Source organism: Leptosomus discolor, chromosome 15 (genome assembly GCF_034619465.1).
Source record: "Leptosomus discolor isolate bLepDis1 chromosome 15, bLepDis1.hap2, whole genome shotgun sequence".
NCBI lineage: Eukaryota > Metazoa > Chordata > Aves > Leptosomiformes > Leptosomidae > Leptosomus > Leptosomus discolor.
Window position 1 is genome coordinate 10,553,165 of NC_141405.1, and position 20,367 is coordinate 10,573,531.

At 50.1% G+C, this 20,367-nt stretch overlaps 1 protein-coding gene across 1 annotated transcript; it reads left to right on the plus strand.

Moving 5' to 3' along the window:
• Positions 1-851: 851 nt before the first annotated feature.
• Positions 852-7,873, plus strand: LOC147414411 (tektin-3-like). Its single transcript, XM_086473518.1, has 7 exons — positions 852-1,430; positions 1,978-2,061; positions 3,603-3,673; positions 3,887-4,030; positions 5,275-5,497; positions 6,411-6,565; positions 7,657-7,873. The coding sequence occupies exons 1-7, from the start codon at positions 852-854 to the stop codon at positions 7,871-7,873; spliced, it is 1,473 nt and encodes a 490-aa protein (XP_086329644.1).
• The last annotated feature ends 12,494 nt before the right edge of the window (positions 7,874-20,367 follow it).

Genomic DNA, 20,367 nt, shown 5'->3' on the forward strand with positions numbered 1-20,367 from the left:
GGCACCCACATGCCTTACACAGTTATTGGTAGCAAAATCTTCCTGTGTGACTCTTCCCCTTAGGGTTACTGCAAGGCTGGTGTTTACGAGCTGCTCTGAAAAGACTTTGTGGGATATCTCCTTTCCAAGTGCATTTGTTTTACAGCAGGTGAGCCAGAGATGTTTTTCTTCCTTTGCAAGTCCAGAGATGGCTGTTCTTTTTAGGTTGAAATGGGGGGGGGTGGGGGGGGTGGGTGCAGGGGTGGGGTGAAATTTGGATATAGTCCAAATTTAAGCAAAGCTCAGCTCACCTGCGGACACCTCACTCAAGCTTTTACTGCAAGTGAAAATAGAGATGATGAGGTTGGATTCCCTCACCCACAAACCGCGCTGGGTTGGTAGCAGCTGTGCATCCAAAGCTATCACGGCTGGTAATGGAACTTTTAAAGAGGAAATTACAGCAGGAATACTATAAGATCAGCAAAAACGCTGGCCAAAAGAAACAAATGAACATCAGAGAATCAGCAACTACAGTTTCATTGGACGGACAGACAAAATGAAGGCACAGTATCTGTCATTCTCCTTAGTAGCCATGATTTGTTTCTCTCTACATTCCAAGACCTGATGAGAGATACTGACAACAAAGTAAAATCCTTATATATAAAAATGCTTGGGATGCTGTCAGAAGGGATTTGCTTTCAAGAGTTTTAGGCCTGTCCAGGCGATGTGTGGGTGCTGTGTGCATCGCTCTTCGTATTTTAAGTTGCGTGTGTCGCTGTAAGAAGTAGCGCAAGTGCAGGAGCTTACTGAGTGAGGTTGTCTTCTTCTGTCTCCTTTGTGCAGGACACATACCTGAATAGCGGCGTTCAAGAATGGAGCTGGTTGGATCTCCCTTAACTGCAACATATGCCCATCCAAGATCAACACCTACCAAGTTTCTGCCTGCCATCAGCACCATGGCTTCAAGCTATAAGAACCGTTTTCCTTACTACCCCTTGCCTCAGAGCTTCAGCCTCCCCCGGATGCCCAGAGCCTACTACAAAGCAGCTGCCATCAACCCAACTTTGGCTCCCTTTTCCAAAAGCTCCCAGGGGTTACCCCCAAGCAAGATGCTTCCTTTTGTTTCCAACAGAACAACCCTCTTCAGCCGGTACACCTCTGACGACTGGTACATGTCCAATCTGACCAACTACAAAGAGTCGGAGACTACCCGGCGCAATGCCGAGTGTCTGAGAGTCGATACCTCCCGTCTGATTCACGATAAATATCAGCAGACAAAGAAGACCCAAGTAGAAAGCACCAAAAACCTGGGAGATCGTGTCCAAGAGATAGAATTTTGGAAGTCAGAGCTCTGCCATGAGCTGGATGAGATGATCGGGGAAACGAACGCACTCACAGACTTGAAGAAAAGACTGGAGAGAGCCTTGGCTGAGACAGAGGCCCCTCTCCAGGTAAGCACCCTGTCCGGTGGGCTGCAAGCTGTAGCCTACTGCTGAAACATCTGCAGCCATTCAGACGCCCAATTAAGTTTCATTGCAGCTCCGTAACGTCTAGAAAGTTTTTATTAAGAGACCATTAGTTAAGTTAGTAATAAACAAATGCCTTGCCATCTGCTGCCTCCCCTATCAGTACGTACTGAGCACATCAGAACAGTATTTGCTTAACCAAATATTTTTATAAGTGGTACATCCAAAATCCTGGTTTGGGAGACAAAAGCCCATGTCCTCCTACGAGGCTCTGGCGAGGTCAGCCTCAAGCCTGACACAGGTCCCTGCCTTCAGCTGTGGCTGCGCCAGGGACACGTGTGCTCCCCCACGTTGATTTAATGCTGATGTTGCAGCTCGGCTGCTCGTTGTCAGCTAAACCAGCTGCCCTGGGCACTTTTTTTCCCGTGCTGTCGTCTCTGTGCCCACCTACAATTTCATTTCTTACATTACTTGACATGGGGACCATCCCTGTAGGGATTTGCAACCAGCAGTGATGGCATGTCCCCAACAGGTCACTCAGGAGTGCTTGCTTCACCGGGAGAAGAGGATGGGCATTGACCTGGTCCATGATGATGTGGAGAAACAGCTCTTTGTGGTAAGTTTGTCAACACAGATCATGTGTTATTTTTACCTAAACTACTCTGAACAGGTTTTGCAGCCCTGTTCCCTCTCTGGCTCCTTAGTGCCTGTGAGGTGCTAAACTCTTCAAACCCCCAAAACCTGCAGGGCCAGGGGACGACGTTCCCCCACGCAGCAGCGTGCCCACACGGTGTAGGTAAGACTTGCCCTGCCAGAGGCAGGAATAGCTGAAAACCAGCTGTGTGTTTGTGTAGCCTATCAGGGTCCTCTGTCCCTCTTCAAGGAGCTTGTGGGACTCTCCTGCCTTTCAGAGCCCTGCCGGCACAGGATCTATAAGTATCTGTCACATACATGTGATATATCTCTATATATCTGTGTCACATACATATATATTACGCACACATGCACACACACAGATATGGAGAAGGCAGTGTCTGCCCGACAGCTTGTCTGGTTTTCCCAACTATGTTACTTGGTCTAATAAAAGATATTACATCTACCCCCAGCTTTGCTTTGCTCAGAGCAGCGTGGCCGCAGTAAGACTGTGTGTGCTTAGGCAATGCATTTTATAGCAGTCCTAAAACCGCGCACTCCTGCCTGCCTTTATATAGGCTGCTTTAAATTATGAATAAAAAGCAAACACGATGAGAGCTGGCACAGAAGATGGGATCCTATCGCAGGGTACAACAAAATACAATCACTGCAAAGGCATCGCGAAACTGCAGCCCCTGGGACTGTGAAGCCACTGCTCTGTTAGAAGATTTTTTCTTATGAGTCAGGCCCTAAAAAAATTGAAAGATTAGTTTAAGGGTCATGAGATTTTAAGAAAATAATTGGAGCTGGTTATCTCCATAATGGCATTTTGGATTTTAAGTGTTTCGGACATATTTAGGCCATGCTTTTCAGCTGGCTCCTGCAGACAGGAGGGCTTAAAAATTATGGTTTTGGAGCACTAATCACCTGCCTCCAGTAGCTGGGGCTTCACAAACGCGATAGATTTGTGCTGAAGTCAAGTGAGCTGAGAGCAGCACATGCCTTCCTCCGGTGGAGCTGGATGTTTCTTAGAAATGGCTTAGAAAGTTACACCAAACTCAAGTCCATCTCCTCTTGTCCCAGATGGATGGGATTTCTCCTGGGGAAGAAAACATTTGGGGAGCAAAAAGGGCAGATGCTGATTGGGGATGGGGATGTGTAGCGCTGCTGGTCCAGAGAACCTCTATGCCTGTTCATATCAGGTCAGGATCTGTCCCTGTCTCCTATAGTGGAACTAATCATCACTTGACATTGATGTCAAGATGAGAAAACACTTGGCAACCCACCCTGAAAGTGAAGTGGGAGGCCATGGCTGTGGCCACAGCACCCTCCCATCCCCTCCTGGTCGCTGCGCCCAGGCTCAGCTGCACAAGTGAGCGCTCTGGGGTTGGGGGGCACTTTCTCCACTCCCTGCCAGTTTGCTTTGTCCTTGCTGTGTGCACGGTTGGAGAGGCCTGAGGGGATGAGTGTGACCAGGACAACTGAGCATGGATACTGATGGGGTCATGTTTTGCCTTTGCCCAGGAAGCCGACGTCATCAGATCCTGCCAGGAGAGGATGCAGCAGTACCTGGATAAGGCGAAAGCCCAGCTCGCGTAAGGAGGAGCTCCTTCTCTCATGCTGCATTTGCAGCTGCGATGTGAAACCCCGGCAGACCCCCACCTCTGCCCACACCCTACAGCCGTAAAACCTGGGCAGGCTCCATGGGAAGCGGGCAGTGGCGCCCACAGGAGCACGTAGCTGCCCAGGTGGGAGGAAACCATTCCACCCATACATCCCCACCCATGGCTCTTGTTTGTGTGTTGAAGGTCCAACAGGGCAGCCCAGCATGAGCTGGAGAGGGACCTGGCCAACAAGCAGACAGCCTACCGCATCGACGACAAGTGCCACCACCTGAGGAACACCTCCGATGGCATCAGCTACTTCCGAGGGGTGGAGCGGGTTGACGCCACGTGAGTGCACGCTGGGCAGCACGAGAGCACCGAGCTGTCCCTGGGATGCGCGGTGCCTCGCCCTGGCAGGGAACGGGTTGTCCCCAGCCCACTGTAAAGGCATGTGTCTCTGCATGGCACATCCATCCTGCCTGGAAACACCCATCTTGGAGGGGCCGTTTCTCCCTGCTCACCATAAAGGGAGAACAACCCTCTGCTTTCAGCTGGATGCTGAACACGCAGTGGGTGAAAGCGAGTCCCACCTAATTACACATTATATCAGGGTTCAGAGATCAGCCTGAAAATGAACTCAGCCCAACACCTCTGCACAGCTCATTAAGTTTATGCGTATTTTCAAAGATGTGTCAGTGCTTGCATGAGCGCTCTTGGTTGACGTGACGTCTGGGGGGTTCACCCCTGCATGGAGAGGGCCTGGCAGGGAGCCGAAATGACACAGAAGATAAAGAAATAGAGAGCATGGTCCTGGGATACGGTTCAGCTGCTTTTGGGTGCCAGGAATTCAGCTTCGGCTCTGCAGTAGATGAATGGTGACCTAAACCAGCACTCGCAGAGATACGCGCTAAGTGGCAAAGGGCTGAGGGAATATATCTGCTGCTCACAAGGACGCGTGCAGTTTATGGAGGGGCATAGATTGATTCAATCTTTCTAATATTTGAATAATTATTCACAGCTCAGACATATTGCAAATGAATTGCAAAGGATTGATGCTAAAATTCAGAGGGGGGCAAAATGTGCCGAGAACCAGCATGTTTTAAATGGGGCTTATGTGGTATTTAAGTCTTTTGTTGACCTTGTTCTGGCCTACTGCACAGGCGTGAACTTCATCGTGAATGCACAGACAGGGAAATGAATATTATCTAATGCTTGTTCAGTTTAGTATGAAACTGAGATAAGTTATGAGCAAAATTAATTGACTGCAATCTGCGCGTCGACGTGAAGCTGGGAATCACTTGGCACTTAGATGGCTCGAACGTGTAAATATGAGGTCTGACTAAAATCTTCATTTTTCTGGGGGAATCTTTGCTTTGTCTGGGCTTTCATAAGTACCACAGTTGTCTTCATGAACATGTCATCATTTCATAAGCATATCGAACAAATGGTGTCCAGGTGTTTTACCTTCATGTGGTCAAATTAAGAGCGTAGCTTTAACCTGCATTTAATCCACACTGCTCCCATGGCATGCCTGGCCATGGCCAGCTTCAGCAGCATGGGCTTACTGGAGGCCTCTCCTTCCTCCTCCCCAGGATCTCGGTGCCAGAGTCGTGGGCCAAGTTCTCGGACGACAACATTCTCCTCTCCCAGAGCGAACGGGCGGCCTCCGCCAAGCTGCGGGACAACCTCGAGAACCTGCTGGTGGTGACGGCCAACGAGATGTGGCGCCAGTTCAACAGGGTGAACGTCGCCTTTGCCAACCGCATCGCTGAGACAGCTGACGCCAAGAGCAAGATTCAGACCCACCTGGCCAAGGTAGCCTGAACCCCTCCCTTTCGGTGTGACACCGTCACTTCCCAGTGACACCACTCTCCACACAGACCTGGCCCAAGAAGAGGAACGGTTGCTACAAGGAGCTGGTTATAGTATCATTATCTGTTTGAAATTCCAAGTACTGGGGACATTCTCCTTGGAGCAGGACAAGTTGGCACTGTAACTTCCTCTCAAGGGATCCTTTATTTCCCTAGTGCCCAGCAGCAAAGGGATTTCAAGCAGAAGGTGGAAATGCTGTTTGCATCTCCTGGTAGTTACTTCAGAAGTGCTGGCTGCCCTGCAGAAAGTCTTTGCTGGGCCTCTACTGGGGTGCCTGCCGGGGGGTTTGCAGGCTCCCTTCTCCTCCAAGGACATGCTTTCAGGCTCAGTGCTCCAGGTTTGCTGCATGGTCAGCCGTGTGTTTCCCGCATGGCTCTGCCAAGCAGGGGAAGTGGAGATCAGTGATGGGCACCTGGCTCGGACTGCTGGGTCTCATGGAAAGCTTCCTGAAAAGAGCTTGACACGGTATCGATTAACTGAGCAGAGACTGGGCTTGCAGCTCTGCAGGCTGATGTCACGTCTTTAATTGAGGATCCATTAAAAACTTTCCCTCTATGAGTTGCTATTGATGGATGATCAATTCCTGCAAGCAGTAATTTTGGGTAGCTGGTAATTCAATAGATCCATCACTGCTCCAAAATCTCCTCTGATGTGACAGCAACAGCAAAGAGAGGCTTTTCCTTGAAAAGAAATCTGCTGGATCTGTGCCTTGGCATGTGTCAGAGCGACAGGGGTCTGAGCCCAGGGTCTGCTTATTCATCTTGTTTTTTTCTGCAGATGGACAGGAGAAAAGGGAAATGATGTGGTCACTTGAGAATATATCATTTAATTTATGAATGCGTTTTTTTCATGCCAGACACTGCAGGAAATCTTCCAGATCGAGATGAACATAGAAGCCATCCGAAAAGCCATTAGGGACAATGGGCTAGTGTTAAAAGTGGCTCAGACCCGGCTGGATGAGCGCACGCGGAGACCCAATGTGGAGCTGTGCCGGGACACTGCCCAGCTCCGGTAAGGCAGGACCCAGGGCTGGGAGGGTCCTTGAGGAGTGACTGGTCGTAGCGCTCAGGAGCATCACTGGATGACAAAATTAATCTTTTTTTTTTTTTTTTTCCCCAAAGAGTCATTCCATAAGTGCACTGGTATAATCAAGAGCAATGATTAGGTATCCCGGCCTCGGGGTGGTAGAAGAGCTCTGCACCCACGAAGGAGGCTGTACGCCATGGCCGGGTACAGCCTGATACCACCCCGTGAAGGGATGGATTTTTCCCACTTGGGTAAACCTCACCTACTCTCCTGCCTGCTTCCCAGCTGTTGGATGGCTTAGTTTTGCAGTATAAGCCCTTTAATCTCTGACAGGCTTGTGTTGAGAGCACTTAGCTGCTTCCTTTTGGGTCACTGCAAGAAAGGATGCACCATGTGGAGAAGCAGTAAGGGCTGTCCTCACCTCCCCTGAGGACACTGGAAATCCTTTCAAGGACATAGTGAGCCCTTTGGGACTGCACCCCAAGGGGCCGTGGAGGAGCAGGCTGCCCTGAGTGCCCAACAGCACCCCATGTGAGGGGTGAGGCACCCCAAACCTCACCCCTCCTCCTAGGAGCCCTCTGGGAATGACTCCACGTGAAGCTTTTTAGAAGCCATATAAACCCAGCCCTTGCATGCCATTGGGTTTTTCCATCCTCCACTTGTTTCACATTCACTTTTAGCCTCTCCCAGCTCCCCCATTTTGCTGTGTGTGCATCCGTGGGTGTGGGGAGGAACGCTGCACAGGGAGATCCGGGTGGGTGAACCAACAAACCCGCAAAACCAAACAGGAACAGGAAACCACAGCTGCTCATCCCTCTTCTCGGTGGCACAAGCTGCTCCAGGAGATGAGGCTGCACATCGCCGAAGCCTTAGAGCAAACTTAACCATGCCTGCCCACGGAGGTCTGGAGGAGCTCTGCCCTCGCCTTTCCCGTGCATCTGCCAGAAATGAGGGGTTGAGTTACTCCGAGCACACTGAAGGGGGAAATCCTGTCCCCAAGGGGCCCATCACCAACGCCGTGCTAGAAACCACCCCCGTGACGGGACTGTTAATGGGCATTTCTTGCTGTTTTCCAGCCTCGTCAATGAGGTCCATGAAATCAATGAGACAATCCAGAGCCTTCAGCAGCGGCTGAGAGACGCCGAGAACATACTGCAAATGCTGGTGCATGCCAAGTCGATCTTGGAGCATGACCTGGCCACCAAAGCCAACTCGCTGTTCATTGACCAGGAGAAGTGCATGGGGATGCGCAAGACCTTTCCCAACACTGCACGGCTGCTGGGTTGCTTTTAGGCTGGGCTCAGCTGAACCCACGCTATCTGTTGCAGGAGTATTCCCAGTTTTGCTAGGACGCATTCCCAGTTTTGCTAAGATGCTTTGAAAATACATGATTAGACTTTCACTTCCTCATGAAAGCCCTGAGTAGAAATTAAACGATCACTTTGTGTGTTACATGGTCTACCAGGATTTTTTATTCCTTTGGTTTTTCACTTTCCGTTGCTTTTCCACGGTGTGCCAGAAAGTAGCTGAAAATATCCTGTGTGTGACTAAGAGTAAATCCACCCACAGCGATACATTCCTACCCTTTCAGTCTGTGATTTTAGGAGAAAAACTCTCATGTCCTCCTCGCTTTGAGCCTGTCTGATGCGGAAAAAGCACAAGGGGAAGTAAAGCTAGTTGTCAGAGTAATTAGCTGTTGACATCTTTAATGTATTTTTAATGGTTCAGGAGAAGAAACACAAGCTATCTAGTAAAGCATTACAGTATGTTCTGTTCCTAAACAGAAAAACTTGCATTTTAAGCTGATGTCTAGTGATCATTTTCTTGCTTTTGAAAAATTTTAAATGTCATCTAAAATGTCAGTGCTGGGGTCTTAAAACAAAGAAGTGCTTTTGGCTAGCTAATTGAAGAAAATGCTGCGGTTTTAATCTTGGTGAGTATGGATTGGTTCCTAATTTAACCTCTTGCAAGTAGTTTGTTGGTGGAAGCACCAAAGCACTTTGAAGATAAAGGAACAAATCAGTCCTTAAGTCAGCCACCTCGACTGCCATAGTACCTGCTCTCTGGCTGTAAATTTTACCAAGTGTTTGAATTTTCAGAGGATAAGTCTTTAATCAATCTGAAGTTCAGTGTGACAGTCACTTTGCAAATTGTCCCGTCAGACTCACGTGTCAGACACTCTCGACTCTTTTAACCTAAGCAGAGCTGAGCTCAGCCTAAAGCCTGTAGGCACCAAGAATCCCAAAGGAGCAGAAGCTCAAGTCCCTTCTCTTCCCTTGAGAATCCAGGGCATGGACCTCCTGGCCCAGCGTGGGGACTCTCAGGAGCTGAGAGCATCTTCTCTCATCTCGTACCCCCAGATGACTCCAGCTCACAGCACAGGTCCAGACAGACCTGCCTGCCCTCCCTGCTCTCCCAGGGGCAGCCCCCGAGAGCTGTAACCTGTGCCAAGGTCCTGCCCTGGCCCCAGCATCTTGGCAGGATCTCTCTTCAGAGCTGCAGCCCTAAACAGGAAGCAATTGTCTATTTTTTTTTTTTTCTTTCTTTTTTACTAGCACTTTTGTCTCACGGAGACTAAAGATAGGTTTCCTCTACTTTGTGTGTATCTTGGAGCCAGAGTCTGTCGGAGACAGCAGCCACCCTTTCTAAAGAGACGATATAACCGCAAGCAAGAAAAACTGTCCAGCTCATCGCACCTTCCCTTTCTGCACTTATCTCCCTCCCCAAAATAAGCCGATGGCATGCTGAACTCATAGGGACTTCCAGTTTTTGTTGGCACCCTCGCTAGCCTTTGTGCTGCTTTGAGCTGTTACTCTCCCTGTGTTCCTTTACTGAAAGCTTTCATAAACCCTGGTGATTTTGGCTGCTCGGCTGTTTTGAAGCCCCACTCCAGATGGCTGGTTTTCAGGCAGAGCTGCCTGTTTTCTGTTTTGAGAATTGGGTCCCGTGAATTGTCTCGAGCTGAGCGCTGGGAAACGGAGGCACCCCAGTCCCTTTCTGAAAGACTCATGCTTTTAAGTGACTTGAGCGAAATCCTGGCATCAGCGACAGCTTCACATTCATTTCATTTCCACCTTCATTTTTGAGTCACATAAAAAGATACCTGAGCTCTGTTGTACTATGAGGGCACACCAATATCAGCACCCAAACTTTCCTATTTTCTCCAATTTTGCTTTCAGAGTCCCCCATCTTTCCCCCTAGCCCAACTCCTTTAAGGCTTTCTCCTAATTGACAGTGTTTATGTGGTGTTGCAATTATCCAGCTCTAAATTTTATCTTCCCGTCCTACCCTCTTGATGCTTCTTTACACAAGATAGGCTGTGGGAGCGTAGCTCGCTGAAAACAGGCATGGAATGCTAGAGGGCCTGCACAAGGAAAACTCTGTTGAACAGTTTGTCTAAGCTAACATGGTAGGCCTCAAGGACGCTTCGACCTTGAGGGTCAGAATAGAAGAATTAGAAGCTAACATCCGTATGAGGCGAAACGCATTAGTATTAATAGTAAAGTGATAGGTAGAAGCAGATGACTGATGTATGTATAGCACAATTGGAGTTTATGAAAAACTGCAAGTCATGATGACTTTGGAAAATTATCCTATTTAAGAAAGTGCATCTGCACACAAAAAGGAGTTTCCTGATATAACTCATATTGAGTCTTTTGTGGATTCTCCAACTCCCGTCTCCGCAACTCTCAGCCAGTCGCACACTTGATCTATACTCCTCTATGTGTACATGACAGCCCTTGTAACGACCTTCCCTTTGTATCGCCATACCTCTACATTAGGGGGGGGGGGGGGGGGGGGGGAAAAGCTTTCCAAACTACTAGCTATTAACTGGAGCTATTTAAGATGACCCAGCCAAATCAAGGAAAAAAGGTTTACCATAGGGAGCCATTCTGAAGTCATCCCACTTCATGGGGAGAATTATGTAGGTCACCAAAAAGCCTTTCATTCCTGACCTGCTGGTGCAGCAGTGGCACAGCGAGTACAGAGTAAAGGAAAAGTAACAGCAGTCACCAGTGAAGGCTGAAATCCCAGCACTCGCACAACTCCAATTCCAGGCACTTCAGTGGAACAGATTTCACTCACATGCATCTCAGCTGAGAAGGTAAAAAAGGGACAGCAGACTCAATACTGCAAGTTTGTGACTCAGAGATAAAAAGGGAAACGAAATGCTACCGTCGGAGCCTGCCTGCTGCTCCCAGCCACACCTGCTGAGGCATAAAAAAGCAAACAAAAAGCTTACCACGCCTCCAGCACCAAGAGTCCAACCACAACACCTGCTTTAGAAATTCTTTGTGCCATATGTCCCTCCGTCCCAAGGATGACGTGAACAACCTTTCACATCAGTTAATTGCAGTGCTCGTGCAGTAGGTAACACTTTTATGGCTTTTTATTTCCAACATCCTGCAGCTGTGGTCCGATAGCGCTCACGGTACCAGATCCCTAAATAGCAGCAGCCAAAAAATCCCAGGAACCTGCTTTCACAGCTGAATTGCAAAGTCTTTTCTTAACAGGACAGACACCAGAGCACACACCTCAGCCACTCTGACACTGAATTAGTCTGCTTTTCACCCTGCCACAGGCAGGACTCTGCCCCCCCCCGCCCGCCCTTTTCTTGCCTGCTGGACAGAGAAAGCAATGCTCTGCCCCATTCCAGCTCTCCAGTTCTACGCCAACCACACTGCGAGACGTACAGAATAAACCCAGATATTCAACAAATCCAACGCAGGGTCAGAGAAGCAGCTTTCAGAGACTTTGCTGCTTTCAGCCAAGTTATCATCAGAATGAGACTGAGCTCCTCTAAGCCTACAAACTTAAAGGAGGCTTCTACAGAAGAAGCAGCAAGCCCTGAGCTGTCCTGGTCTCAACATTTCTACTCTTTTCTCATGAAAGATCTTTCATTTTTATTACTTCCTATGCAGAGTGGCAATTAAGAACATAATACCTTTGCACGACAAGCTCCCAGCCTGAGAACTGAAAAGCGGGGCAGACCTCAGAGAGGAAGAAGCAGAGTTATTTTACAGAGCGTCAGCAACACAGCGAGCAAAATATCCCATGTAATCCCTGCCCTGGAGCACCTGAAGGCCATACATAAGCAATTGCTGGGGGTCCCGACCATCCACCTTCAGGTCTCTGCTGATAACAGCAAAGGAAGAGGTAGATACTGGGGCAATTTGAGAGAGGACCCCCTCCCCAAAAGTAAGGCAATCCTAAGCACACCCCAAGCTTTAGGGAGCCAGCCCAGAACAGCAGGAAATAAAGTTAAAATGAACTATCTTGCATTCCGCCAGCCCCCAGCCGGCAGCACACCAACCGCCTCGGGGCTCCGGTGGGAAGGGAAGACAAAGAGCGAGATAAAAGAAAATGGATGCATCCCCGGGGTGCTGGGCAGCGTCCCGGGGGCCTCGTCCCCGCAGCTCCCCCCACCCGGACTCCAGCCCTCGGCGCCGATACCCGCTGCCCCGCACCAGGGCTGGCGCAGCCAGGGCGGCCGGGACACCGTGGGCCTCCCCCGGGCCCGGCGGGCTGAGGTAGTGTGGGCCGAGCGCCCCCCCCACAGTCCTCCCCATCTCCACGAGCTGAGGTGGTGTGGCCCGCGTTCCCCCCCCCCCCCGCCTCCCCACGGGCTGAGGTGTTGCGGCCCGGAGCGCTCACGTGACCGGGTGTTGATGTGTCGCCTGGCAACGGGAACATGGCGCAGACAGCAGCGGGTGACTGTGGGGCTGGGCCGCGGCCGGGCCTTGAACCGCCCGGCCCTCGGCCGCCCGGCCTCCCCGGCCCCGCGGGTGCCCGTGCCCAGCCCTGCGGCGGCCTGCAGCTGGCGGGCCCCGGGGAGCTGGGCTGGTTCTCACTCTTCCCTCCGCTCTGGTTGCAGGCACAGGCCATCCCCAGCCCAGCAATATGGAGGAGGCCGCCGGTGCCGCAGCAGAGGGCTCTGGGGTGGAATCCGGCTCCGCTACGCGGGATATCGGCCGAGTTCTGTCGTATCTTGCTATGGAGGTGATTTCCTTCAGAACGTTCGCGGGGCACCATGGTGTTCCTACGCTCTCCTTGCAGAGTGATGGCTTCGTGAAAGCAGTTTCAATAGCGAGAAGTAAAACAAGGGAGCGGTTGTTGAAGTCTTGCCCTGCCTATTAAAAAAACAAAGTTAAATGTCGTTGTAGTTCTGTGTGTCAGCAGCGTCCTGAAGCATGTGCTTCTCACTCAGCTCCCAGATGGCTGTAGGCATGTTAAACGGGAGCTTGCCCCCATCTCACAGACACACGTACGGGGGCTGTGTTCGAGGTTGGTGGTGATAAGTTTTTTCTGTCTGTTCGTACTCACGATATTTGAATTTGGCAAATGATGGCACGGGATAAAACAGTGTCTCTTTAAAAAGAAGATAATAGTTTGGCTACCTGTAGCACCAGCTGGAGGACTACAATCCCTAAGGGCATTTTTTTAAAAAATAGACGTGAGCCAGAAACACATCTGAAATTAAAAGTGGTGTGTAGAATTTTTGTCAGGATCTTTACCGTCTTCATGCTGCCTGGGTGACTTTTTTTGTGAACGAGATTAAATTTCAGAATTAAACTCCCATGACAAAAAGCAGTTGTTACAGCACCGTAGCATGAGCATTAAATAAAATGCACAACCTGCTGTAACGCTGCTATTCTGCTTTTTGCCTGTGTGTGTGCTAGGCAGTAGAGGAGGAGAATGGGAGCGACAATGAAGAAGCAGGGTCCGTTCCTCCGCAGGACCAAAAAGAGACATTGCCACCAGCAGAAAGAGGAGCTACAGAGCTGTTTGTTAGTTCTGCAGAGGTGAGACACTAATAACACACACAATCTTATGCACAGAAGGCATGGCCGGTATTTGTAACTTCAAATTCTCCTGGGGCGGTTTTGTTGCTGCCAACACAAACCCGACCAGAACTGAACAGAGAGAAGCTAAATGGTCAGGCACAAAGTCTACAAAAGCTGTGACAGAGCTGGAGAGGTTCCTCTGTTGTGCTGCATGTGGGTAAAGGTGGCTTTTGAATCGGCAGAGGCACAGCTTTGCCAGTGTATCTGTGGGCTGAGTTTAGAACAAGGCCCTCTTGCCGATTCTGTGTCTGCATCGTTCTTGTCTCGTGATGACAGAAATAAGCAGATTGTCAGGGCAGACTGAAAAGCTGTTTCAGGTGGTGGATTTTACGTTTCAGAAAAAATCCCCTGAGACTTTCTTGGACAAAGTCAAATTAGACAGTTGTCCTCCTGCGTTGGGTGACATGGAGAAGCCAGTAACTGAGAGAGAAAACCCTCCCCTTCCTTCAGGAGCTCCTCAGCAGGTGTCTGCGTGGTCAGCCTTTATCTTTGACGTACACCAGGTGCATTAAACCACTGTCCTGCCTTCCTGCTTCTGATGCATGAGATGCTTTTGCTTTCGTATCATTAAATGATTTGCTTTCATAGATCACTTCTATATAGCATCCCCGGCTGCCTCAGCTGCCTTTCTGCACTGATGTGATGTTTCCTTTCTTTAAATGCCTTCAGTCCGAAGAACGACGTGCCCGCTTTTATCGCTCTTTATTGCTGCTTTACTGCTGGCTTTATCAGCCAAGTTGCTAGGAAAGTTAGTTTGTGGAAATTCCTTTGCCTCCCACAGCTATATTCCCACCCTCCTGCATCATTCCAACAGACCCTGCAAAGCTGGGCTTGTAAACTAATTGTTTACTGACTGGAGGAAAGAAAATAAATTAATAAAATCAGGACAGCGTTGCTTCATGCAAGGGAAGCTTCATGTTGGTGCAGGACCCAGTTGAACAGTTGAGGCCAGTCCATCAAGAGGCTATTTAGAAAAGAGGCTTGGGTGCTCTGTTGTCCAAGAAGGGAAAAATCATTGAATGTCCTGCAGAATTCTGATAGGAATTTGGGTGAAATGAATGCTTGCCAAAAACCATGTTAACAGTGTATTGCATAACTAATGCAGATTATTATGCTCGAGGGAAACAGACTTCCCAAAATGGCATCAGCAGTCAGAAAAAAAAAACAAAACAAACTCATTGCGATTATTAAAAAAAAAAAAAAAAAAAAAAGGAGAGAGAGAAAACTGGCAAAATTCTGAGGAAAATTTTGGCAGTATAGGACCATAGAAATGGCTGTGCTGGCTCAGATCAAAGTCCAGAAAGCTCCAGATTCAGCCTCTGACAGAGCCAACAGGAGACGCTTAGATAAAAGCACCAGAGCAAGGCAAGCACCCTGTGATACTTTCCCAGTCTACTTTCCCAGCTTCCAGCAATTAGTATCTCAAGGACTTCCTGAGCTGACAGGGCTGTCTTTGAATTTAATATCCCCCGATGGATTTGTTTCACAGGGTCTTGTTCCAGTTGTTCTTCGAGCCCGTGCAGACTTGCAGCATCCACTGTGTCCCTCAGTGGGGAGCTGCAGGGGATGGAGTATCATCACCCTTGGGGCATCGGCAGCCGCTTTTGGCACCCTGGAGGAGATTAAAAAAGGGCTCAGGCCTTGGACCGCTGAAGCCAAAAGTGTAAAACTCAATAGCTCGGACAAAAATGTGGCTCAAAGCTGTTTTAGATCTGTGTCCTCTGTAGGTTCAACACAGGAGATCACAGCGGGTTGGCTCCTCTTATATGCTGTCAGCATGCAGGAGATGAGCGCGAATCACAATTTCTGAAAGTATCTGAATATGTTCTGACACAGTCATGTCCCCGCCAGGAAGCTTGGTTGGGATTTTTTTGGTTTTGGAGTCAGTGGGTGAATGTTGGTTTCGTTGAAGCCAGTGGGCTTTTCTCCAGTGCTTTCAGTCTGACTCTATCAGTGACGACAACTGGCTTAGAGTCGAAAGTAAAAAGTTGGATGAAGTCGGGTTTTGGGCATGAACGCAGACAGGACTAAAATATTTTAGAAATTTTTCTTGGTTTGGTGGAAAAGAAATGGCAGGAAAAGTAAGTCAATGTCTCCAAGATGTATTAGACCTCTTGTTTTAGAAGTTTGCTGAAGTTAAATGTCTCCCCTTCTGTTTTTCTTCTGCTTGAAATGGCTTTTCAGATAGCCATTCCACCAGTTTTATCAGAAAAGGTCCAAGACCACTCTTTCAGTGCATTTTGATCCAAACGGCGTTTTACGCTGGAGAAAAGGCCCATTCCTCTCACAGCCCTGCTGCGTGGTAGCCGTGAGGCTCAGTAACCTGCAGCGGCACCCCTTCCTGGGGCATGCGTCTGCCTCCTCCCCGGCCGCCTGGCTGAGACCCAGCCGCGCTCGGTGCACATCCCTCCGTGTGCTGGGGAAAGGGCAAGAGCCTGGCAGCCCTCTGAGCCCTGCTCTCGCTGCCAGCTGGGGGCCAGCTCTCAAAGTGGAGAGCATTCCCCCAGCCCTTCAGCTGGAAATACTTATTTAGTAGTTATTTTCTCTCTGGGTGTGTGTATTTTTATATATTTTTATTTGTTTGTTTGTTTGTTTGGAGGAGCATTATAGGTTCTCCATAAAATGTGAGTCAAACCATATATTGCTCTCCTTACTTCCCTAGTCGCACAGTTGTCTGAAACGAGGATTTTTTTCCCCGTTGTTCTGTCCCCAGCCCCACGTGAGCTGCGGGCTCGCTGATGGCAACGCAGGTTTCTGCCCCTTCCCCTTTGCATTTCAAATCCTCCGTTGCTAGTGGTCTGAATCAACAGGGTAGGGAAGAGGACGGAAATCCCTAAAATTGTGATGACAGAGCAAAGTCTTGGGGTTAAACAAGTTCATCCCCAAGAAAATCTTGTCTTTTTGTGTAGTTTGAAAATGCTTTTTTGAAGAGTGGTTTCATTCACCCGGCCCGGGGAAGGGGATGGTGTAGTGTATGCTGGACCGATGGTGGCAGAGCCCGTGATGGGCTGGTTCAGGTGATGCCGCAGACACAGGTAAATGAGGCTTAGACCCTTCTCAGCAAAGTCATCAAAGTCCACCACTGCCTTGTCAGACTAGCATCTGAACTAAAGTGATATAAACCCCACCTTCCCTCCTGAATTATCATTATTTTATTCTAGAAATTCAAGCTGAAGCATTGTAAGAGTTTTAAGTTATCCCACGGAATAGATTCAAAGTGAGAAATCCACATTTTTTTACCCAGTGTTTACACAACCTGTCAATCTTACAGTATTCTCAGCACAGCCTGTGGCAAATCTTGTTTGTGCACAAAACATTTTTCAAATTTATCGTGGCGCCTGCTTTTATTTAGGCGGTGATGACCACTGCCAGCCACACTCGTATGGAGGCTGAGCTGGGGCAGCTGGGCAGCTTTCGAGCCCCTTGATGGGGAGCACTGTGCAATTCCCTGGCCTGTGCCGGGTCGGGCGGCAGTGACGTCTCTCCAGCAAATCCCCAAGGGCTCTGCTGTGGCCATCCTCACTTTCTCCTCTCCTGGCCCGGACAGTCGCCATCCGGCACCTCCTGCTTTCCCTGCAGTGCTCTCACGTGAGCTCCCTGGAGCAGCACGGCCCCCTGTCCCGAGAGCTGCCATGAGACCACGTGCTCAGCAGATGTTTTTCCAAGGCCCTGCTCTGTTAAGTTGATGCACCTTTCCAAGAAAAGAAGTGTCTGAGGAGCACGGGAGTGATGTGCTCTTCTCCCTGGGTTTCCTCCACAGTTTCTAATCCACAACTCTCAGCCAAAATAGGCTTTGTTACCCGCAGGCTACTCTTTTCCCTGATTTGAGTTTCAGATATTTCTCTGGTGCTTAAAAAGCTGCTTTTGGCACCCTTTTCAGAACTGGAGCCGAGGTGGTTTTGCTCTCCCACCTTCACGGAGGAGCTCGGGTGCAGTTATGTGACCCCCACGCCTCCCGCCTGCCTTTCACCACTGTGCATCTCCCCGCTCTGCTTTTGGGGAACGGGTCAGGTAATTTGTCCAGAGACACAGCAGCCCAGATCACAGACCTACAAACCCGAATCAGAAGATCGCCTCTAACGGCAGGCTAGATCGCAGCCCTTGGGGACAAGACCCTTCTCGCTCTGTGTTTGCACAGCCCAGAGCGTGACGCCATCAGCACTACCAGGGTCCTCCCGTTTCAGTGCCTGTTCTCAGGCTAAAGCCTGAAATAACTGGGGAAGGACCCTCTCCAGGAAACATCCCTGATGTCGCTGCGTGACTGGTGTGTGATGCCCTGATGCTGCATGAGGCTGTGTCATGGTGGAGCTCCTGGGGACACTGTGCATCTTCTCACCTGGGGTGCCAGCGCCTGGTGCACCCACCCGCCCCAGTGGAGCCTCTGCTGGGCCACGGGCTGGCCCAGGAACACCAGTGCAGGCACTGGGTTGCCCATGAGGGCACTACTTTGCCCATCAGGAGCACTGGGTGGCACACGGTTGCCCATGGGTGGCACTAGGATGCCCAACGGCTGTACTGCGTTGCCCGTTGATGGCACCGGGGGTTGTCCAGGGACAGGATCAGGTTGTCCAGCAAAGGCAGTAGGTTGCATAGAGTCTGCACTAAGTTGCCCAGGAGTGGCACTGGGTTGCCCACTGAGGGCAGTGAGTTCATAGGATCATAGAATCACAGAATGGTTTGGGTTGGAAGGGACCTCAAAGATCATCTTGTTCCAACCCCCCTGCCATGGGCAGGGACACCTCCCACCAGACCAGGTTGCTCAAGGCTCCATCCAGCCTGGCCTTGAGCACTGCCAGGGATGGAGGATCATAGAATATCTCAAGTTAGAAGGGACCCATAAGGATCAGCGAGTCCAACTCCCTGCTCCTTGCAGGACTACCTAAAACTAAACCCCATGACTGAGAGCATTGTCCAGCTGCTCAACACTTGCCCAACAGCTGCACCTGCTTGCCCAGGGGCTGCACAAAGCTGCCCAGCGAGAGCGGTAGGTTGCCCAGGGCAGGAACTAGGGTGCCATACGAGGGTATTTTCTTGCCCAGGGCTGGCCCTGGGTTGCCCATCGAGAGCGCTGTGTTGCCCGAGGGCTGCATCAGGTTGCCATGGCAGCTGCAGGGAGTCGGCCCGGGCAACACCCGGTCACCCGCTTCTTATGTCACTGACGGCACCCGGGACGCTGCAGTGCCTGGCAGAGCTGCCACCGAGCCTGGCAGCACAGCAGTGAGCAGCAGCCCCCGGGGCACCCTCAAGCCTCCGCAGTGCACCCCGCATCCAAGCAGCTAAGGGTGAGCAAGGGGAGGACTAAAAAAGCAGAGATATTTCTCCTGATCTTCTGCATTATCTCTTATGTCGCCTAAGTGTACCCCAGCTAGGTGGTTGGGGGCTCCCGTGGTGTGTCTGTGTTCAGGGGTGGCAGAAAGTAGCACCCTGGGATGACTTATCCCAAGAGGGTGCAGGGACATTTATTTCAGCTGGAAATGCAGGGGAAAGTAACCCTGGTCCATTCCCAAGTTCTTAAATATGTGTCTGTCAGTGGCTGAAAGGGAATAATTTATTTGCAGGGGTAGGAGCCAGGGAAGCAGTCTCCCACTCTCGGAATGCTGTTTCTCACGTATAAATAAGTGGCACGGAGCTAAGGAAAGTGCAGTCGCCTGTCCCTAGCAGGGACAAAAGGGCTGAAGTGACTGGTTTGTGGGAACCGACACACACAGTGGTTTTTGTTGGACCTGAGCACAGACGTTTCATCCTCAGCTCTGCCAAACTGGCTCGGAGGGTTGTGTTTGTGAAAGTTTTTCTGCTAAATTTGAGGGTGTGAGTTTCCCGCTGCCTATCCCACAGCCTCTTCAGCCAGGCTGGATCCTGGGGCGAGACTCGGTGCCCACAGCTATGCTGCTCTCAAGTCAGGTACTGGGGCAGCCCATGCCAGCATGGCCAAAATTGCTCAAGGCTTGCAAATACTGTCCTCAAAGTTCAGTGATTTCCCAGCTGCGGGCTGTACACTTTTGCCCTCTGACTCATCCCTATTTTTCTCCGATTTGCCCGAACTGAAGGTCCTGTTATTCTCCTGTATTCGCCGTTCTCTAATTTAATAGCTGCATTCTGAGACATTGTTCATCTGAATGCACCAAACTGCTACAGGCACAGGTGACGCAAGAAGTCTCTTAGGTCACCTGTCCCCATAGCTAGATGTTGGAAAACGTGCAGTTTAATGAGTCAATGGGTCAATGGGCTGCGAGCGTCCGGCATGAAGGAGGGTTACCCTCGGTGTACAGCAACAGCAGCTCCCAGGCAGAGCCTGCCTGTCTCCGTGTGCCTCCCATCCATCGCCTTTTAAGCCTTTAGGAAGGAAAGTAGGAAACTGTGACTCCTTCGTCCTGCCCTTGTGTAGAGAGAGGCATTCTTTGTTGCAGAGGTGACTAAAATGAAAGAAACTCTCTTTCCCAAGGGTTTAATGATTTTAAAAATAAGGCAGTCTCTCTCAGCTCGCCTACACATGCAAAGTGATTAGGGTAGCCCAGGAGGAGCAATTAAACCTCTAGCCACGTGATCGCTTCTGTCGATGCTTTGTTCTAGAATAAAAGTGAGTTTATTTCATGCAAACATCCCATTTTTAAAGGAATAAAGTTGATTTCATGCTGTGACAAATAGGATTTAGCACATGCTTCAGGTCAATCTCCCCTCCCACCCAGGGATCTTGTTGTAGCACACCAGCGTCCCAATCTTTCACTGCGGCTCCGAGCCAGGCTGGGAGCAGTGGGGATGGGATGGTGTTAGGGGAAGGACACATCCCTGCAACACAGCACCTGGCTACAACAGCTATAGGGACTTATTCTGCCCGTGGGTGACACCTGTAACCATACAGAAACTTCACACCGAGCACAGCATACCCTCCTGAGTGTTTGTCCTTAGATGAGGTGTGTCAGGTACATTCGGTGGCCCCTCTGC

What these genes read in the sequence shown, in the direction of transcription:
- LOC147414411 (XM_086473518.1), top strand. Translation starts at nt 852, where the DNA reads ATGGAGCTGGTTGGATCTCCCTTAACTGCAACATATGCCCATCCAAGA. An exon ending in GTGGAGCGGGTTGACGCCAC is followed by an intron (nt 4,031 to 5,274) that starts GTGAGTGCACGC and finishes CCTCCTCCCCAG; the next exon opens with GATCTCGGTGCCAGAGTCGT. An exon ending in TTCAGACCCACCTGGCCAAG is followed by an intron (nt 5,498 to 6,410) that starts GTAGCCTGAACC and finishes TTTTCATGCCAG; the next exon opens with ACACTGCAGGAAATCTTCCA.